Source organism: Sinocyclocheilus rhinocerous, unplaced genomic scaffold (assembly GCF_001515625.1).
Source record: "Sinocyclocheilus rhinocerous isolate Xijiao unplaced genomic scaffold, SAMN03320098_v1.1 scaffold853, whole genome shotgun sequence".
Lineage (NCBI taxonomy): Eukaryota > Metazoa > Chordata > Actinopteri > Cypriniformes > Cyprinidae > Sinocyclocheilus > Sinocyclocheilus rhinocerous.
The window spans coordinates 535,155-540,985 of record NW_015627738.1 but is presented as its reverse complement, the minus strand read 5'-3'; the positions used below and the strand labels follow the sequence as shown (position 1 = coordinate 540,985).

Sequence of the window (5,831 nt, the reverse complement as noted above, 5' to 3'; positions counted from 1 at the left end):
TACTGACGAGATGCGCATGACAATCACATGCGATTAATTGCACAGCCCTAACATATATATATATATATATATATATATATTTAATGATCCCAAACTTTTGAATGTTCATGTGTATATATAAATCTTATTACATGCACCTAATCTAATGTGACGTACCACAAATACTTATCTGCTTAGTTGTTGTTCAATACAGAGCAGCAGTTTAGTGTGTGACTGTTACTGCACAGTCCTGAGGTCAGTAATCATGTGTGAATGAGTGTTCAGGGAGTCTATGGCTCTATATTTAGAGAGAACTTACTGGAATAGTTTACCCATAACCCTCCCAAACTGAACCGCCAGCTGATTATGAAGCCCGACCGGCAGGAACCGGGGCCTGAGAGACAGTGACCCCATTAAATGTGTTACTTACTGTACGCCACATCTGTCTGATTCTGATCTGATTCGAAGGTAATGAGACAAAAAGGTGACGTTAGTAAGGAAAATAAAATTTTTGTATGACTACTAAACCCGGTTTGGATTTTCGCACCAGTGCTGTGAGTGCACGGTCAGTGATTCGTGACTCAGGTTTTGACAGGAAGGAGTGAAATATGATTCATCATATTTCTATAAAGGACCCCAGCGACACTAAGCTGGTGTAGGTGACACTGAACTCCTCCCTTTTACTCCTGCGCTGCGTGGAAGCTATTTTTGGCCCTCCTGTGACAGTTGGAGCGGCTCTCACTGACAGCTGACCGCAGGGGCCAAATCAAAACAAGCACCGCACCTCCACCGACCTGTTACAGCGCCGAGACCATCACAACACCCCGCCGGACACATAAAAGACTCCCACATCCAAGGAAAAGAGATTACATATTCATAATTCTCCATCAGCTTCTGAATTTGAGTGAGTTTAAGCGATATGACCTCAAATGAGGAGGACAAAGACCCTGATATCGAGCTTTTCGTGAAGGTAAGCATGACGATAAGCTTTAATGACCTGCGGGTCTAAGCTCTCTGGCGGTGTTTGTAGGTTGCACATTTAATCAATAGTCTGGAATCAATGCTGGCATTACTTTTAAAAGCTTTCTGACAGTTTTAGCAGTTTCGTTTGAGGTTAAGATGGGCATTTAGCCCGGGACAGTTTCAAAGCAGAAACTTTGGGTTGCTCTTGAATTATTTCTTCCTTTCTATCAACACCTCATGCTCTAATTCCTCTGTGTTCAAGTGTCTAATTTCTTCTGCTGCTTTCTGTGGTTCATTTGCATTGGGTTTTTTAGATGTGATGATGTTTAGATAACGTTAACAGCTGAAACTGGTGAAAGAATGAGGGTGAAATGTTGATGAAGACTGTCATAATCACAGAAGGTCAGACATTGTATTTCTTGCATGTGGCGTCAAAGTTATAAATAGAGCTAATAGTTACAGTAAATTAGAGACGGGTTGAAAAACTGTTTTCTTCTGGCTGACTATTGATATATGACCTCATCTAAGTTGCTTAAAATTAGGGTTAGTGATTTGACAGCCCCTAACTTTTAGTATTAAACTTTTGCATACTGTGTTACAGACATGTATGATTCATTTACTCACCCTCCATTTGTTTCAGCCTTGTATGAGTTTCTTTCTTCTGTTGAACACAAAATTATTTATTTTGAAGAATGTTTTGTAACCAAACGGTTGACGGTAGCCATTAACTTCCATAGTATTCTTTATCATACTATGGAAGTCAATGGCTACCGTCAACTGTTTGCTTACCAACATTCTTCAAAATATCTTCTTTCGTCCTCTACAGAAGAGGACAAAAAAATGTTCCAAAGCAAATGCCATAGAAGAACCATTTTGGGTTCCTCAGTGAACATTTCAGTGAACCGTTCTTAAAAGAACCCTTTTTTCTAAGTGCAAAGAATATTTTAACAAGCTTTTTCCACTATAATTAACCTTTTGTGCAATGGAAAGATTCAGAATAGATTCCAATAAAGAACCTTTTTTTTTTTTTCAAGAGTTTTGCATGGACAAAACTCAGAAATCCAATGCACAGAGAGTCATAAATCGCATGCTGTGAACATCTGTTTAACCTAAATAACTCATTTAAATAATACAATTATTTTTACCTTGCTCTGAATATACTTTATCCCATGGGAATGTGGATTGAGTATGTCAAATGTCTTAACATAAGGTGTAACATAAGCAATAACTCACGACATTCAATCCGAGCCAATCAAACTTTTTTTTGACCCTTTGAAATCCAACCTCTATGCATTTTATCCCAGCATAGTTAAGTGCTAAACACATTAATTTTAGGTGGCGAGGATGATGTCTAACTCATAGTTGTGTTGACAGGTACAGTATGACCCCAAACCCCTTTGCTGTGGGCTAATGGGGCAGGTAATGGAATTTCCATGCATAATTCAGCTCAAGCGCGGATCTGATGTCTGGCTCAGGTTACTGGCCCAGTTAAGGATGCTATTGGATAGCTTGAATGCCTAATTTCAGATATGGAAATTTGGCACTGAATCCCCATTGGTTCTTTGTATTGTGTACTATTGTATTGCAGATTACAAATCATGCACTGAACGTTGAATGACTTTCAGGGGTTTAATAATCTCACATTTGGCCTAATGATATGATATGATATAATGTAGCTGGTGTGTGGTGAGCACACTGGCGCCGTTGCCCTGTGGCTGCCGTCGCAACATCCAAGTGGATGCTGCACACTGGTGGTGGTTGAGGAGAGACCCCCCCACATGATTGTAAAGCGCTTTGGGAGTACAACAATACACAATAAAGCGCTATATAAATGCATCATTCATTTATTCATTCATAATGATACTGACATGCATGTCTGGGTTTGTGAGTTATATACATATTGATACTTAATTTATAAAATGTGTATATATATTTTTGAATGTTATAATTCATTTATTCAATCCATTTTTTAAACATTTCAAACATCTTGCCTGCACTAAAATAATACATTTACTTATACATATTTAACTTAAGTTGAATAATTAAAAAAAAAAAACATATATATTTTGTGTGTATACACACACACACACACACACACACGTCTGGTCAGCTATTCTTGTGGGGACTCTCCATAGGCGTAATGGTTTTTCTACTGTACAGACCGTATATTCTATTGCCCTACACCAACCCTACCCCTAAACCTACCCCTCACAGGAAACTTTCTGCATTTTTAGATTTTCAAAAAACTTAATTCTGTATGATTTATAAGCTTTTGTACCCGTGGGGACCACAATTTAGGTCCCCACCGTGACACGAGTCCCCATGAGTCTGTGTGTAGTCAGGTTTAAGTCCCCACCAGGATATATAAACCAGTACACACACACACACACACAGAGTATATATTGTGTGTATATATATAACAAATGTTTTTATATATACATTTTATTTATATATTTGATATTTATAAAATGTGTATTATATAAATTTTAGGTCATAATTCACTGCATGAATTTTTACATTGCTGATTTACAACAAATAAGTTAATCCATTTTCAAGATGCTGACTGCACTAAAAATACTTTGGTGATACCATGGTATTGTGCTTATATGATGAGATGCATTGTGTCTGGTATACTGATTTATCAGTTTGTGTTCCTCAGGCTGGCAGTGATGGAGAAAGTATTGGAAACTGTCCTTTTTCTCAAAGGCTTTTTATGATCCTGTGGCTGAAGGGAGTCGTGTTCAACGTCACCACTGTCGACCTGAAAAGGTAATGAAAATGTATTTAAAAATATGCTTTGGGCATTAGAGTTGCTGTTAGAAAATTCTGTGGCTTTTAGTTAAAGTCTGTTAGCTTTAGATAGATATCTCCCACCTAAATGTCCTGTTTCATACATTACACTCTAAAAAATGCTGGGTTAAAAAGGGACAAACCCAGCTATTGGGTTGTTTTAACCCAGCGGTTGGGTCAAAACAACCCAACCGCTGGTTATATTTAACCCAGCATTTTTTAGAGTGTAACACAGCAAAGAAAACTGTGCTTATCAAGCATTTTCATTGGCTTTAAATGGCTGTTATGTAATGATCAAAATCAGATGTGAACGTGCATTAAAAATCTAACGTTTTCCATTTTTCTTCAAGGAAACCAGCTGATCTTCATAATCTGGCTCCCGGTACTCCTCCACCATTCCTTACCTTCAATGGCGAAGTGCGGACAGATGTCAACAAAGTCGAGGAATTCTTGGAAGAGATGCTAGCGCCTTCCAAGTAGGTTGACAGGATGTTCACAGATGGATTGATTGTTTATGTAATTCGAACAGCATTATTTTTCGTTCACGTCCAAAGGTATCCAAAACTGGCTGCGAAGAACAAGGAGTCAAACACGGCTGGAAATGACATCTTTGCAAAGTTCTCAGCCTACATCAAGAACACAAATCCAGGAGCCAACGCAAGTGAGTTTAGCGTCTGCTTTGTGACTTATTAGACAGGTTCAAGGATTTTCTACAGCTCTTTATGGATGCTCCGCTGTCAACGGCGAAATATGGAGCCATATGTTATCCAGAGCTCATCACATTCCATTAGGCCTTTACAGGGTCTGTCTTGACTTGAAAGACGCTGTATTTCTTCAGATAAAAACATTCAGCATAAGCACATATCAAACTTTTGGCTGTGTAGGTCTGGAGAAGGGGCTACTGAAAGCTCTGAAGAAACTGGACAACTTCCTGAACTCCCCTCTGCCGGACGAGATTGATGCCGATAGTACGGAGGAGGAGAAGTGCTCCAACCGCAAGTACTTGGACGGCAATGAATTAACGCTCGCAGACTGCAACCTCCTCCCCAAACTGCACGTAGTGAAGGTAATGTACCGCTGCATGGGAGATCTGCTGTAACTGATCATTTAGTGCAAGAAAAAATAGTGGTGATTCCTGAAACGTTCCAAAAACATTCCTTTTTCATTGCTGAAATGTTCCTTTTTATTGCAGTGAATGTTTCTCAGGGTGGGTTTACTTTTTAAAGTCAGCTTCTGCACAGACACACAACTTTCCAGCTAACAGGAAACATTCACACAACTTTCAACATTTTTAAAAAGTTATATAAATGTTAGGGGTCAAAGTGTTCTTATAGTAATGTTTATGGAACATTCTTATAACATTATTAATAGGCTATTTAATATACATTGTGCTTAGATTATTAAAAATAAATGTTCAAATTACATTTAGGGTGAAGAAATTAATAGAACCTTGTAAGAAACGTTTTAGTATCCTTAAATAATGTTCTAGTTATGGAACGAAAACTGGACATTTTAACATTATTAGAATATTAAGGAACGTTTTTGTACCTTTTAAATGACATTGTAATCATGACAGGAAACTGGAAATTTGAAAACTTTAGTAACATTTCAAAGCAATTATTCCCGCAACGTTTTTATATAGCCTAAATGGGTTAAAGTCTTTTGAACATTCCTTTCTTTGAACATTCTTGAAACGTATAAAAACTGTTCTGTTTCATTTCAGTGAATGTTTCTCTGGGTGGGTTTACTTTTTAAAGGAGACATATTATGCCCCTTTTTACAATATATAATATAAGTCTCTGGTGTCCCCAGAATGTGTCTGTGAAGTTTCAGCTCAAAATACTCCACAGATCATTATTCATATTATATCATTTTGAAAATGCCTATTTTGAATGGAAGCAGAAACATTCTGTTTTTTGGGCATGTCTCTTTAAATGCAAATGAGCTGCTGCTCCCCGCCCCCTTTTCCAGAATAGAGCTGTGCCATTACAGCTCGTACCTGCTAAAAACATCTGTTTTGGTTCTGATTATCATGTTTATCACGCTAAAATCATGCGTTTTAAACCATATGAGTTTAAACTTCTGATATACGGTTTTCT

The 5,831-nt window shown here is 37.8% G+C and overlaps 1 protein-coding gene across 1 annotated transcript in view; it reads left to right on the top strand.

Annotated features, from left to right (window-relative positions):
* Window positions 1–720: 720 nt before the first annotated feature.
* LOC107733467 (chloride intracellular channel protein 5-like) overlaps window positions 721–5,831 on the top strand; it is a 7,252-nt gene continuing 2,141 nt past the window's right edge. The window contains exons 1-5 of the mRNA XM_016545094.1: window positions 721–949; window positions 3,602–3,711; window positions 4,083–4,208; window positions 4,287–4,393; window positions 4,617–4,798. Of these exons, the coding sequence (XP_016400580.1) occupies window positions 899–949; window positions 3,602–3,711; window positions 4,083–4,208; window positions 4,287–4,393; window positions 4,617–4,798 (576 nt within the window). The 5' untranslated portion in view covers window positions 721–898. The remainder of the gene's footprint in view (window positions 950–3,601; window positions 3,712–4,082; window positions 4,209–4,286; window positions 4,394–4,616; window positions 4,799–5,831) is intronic.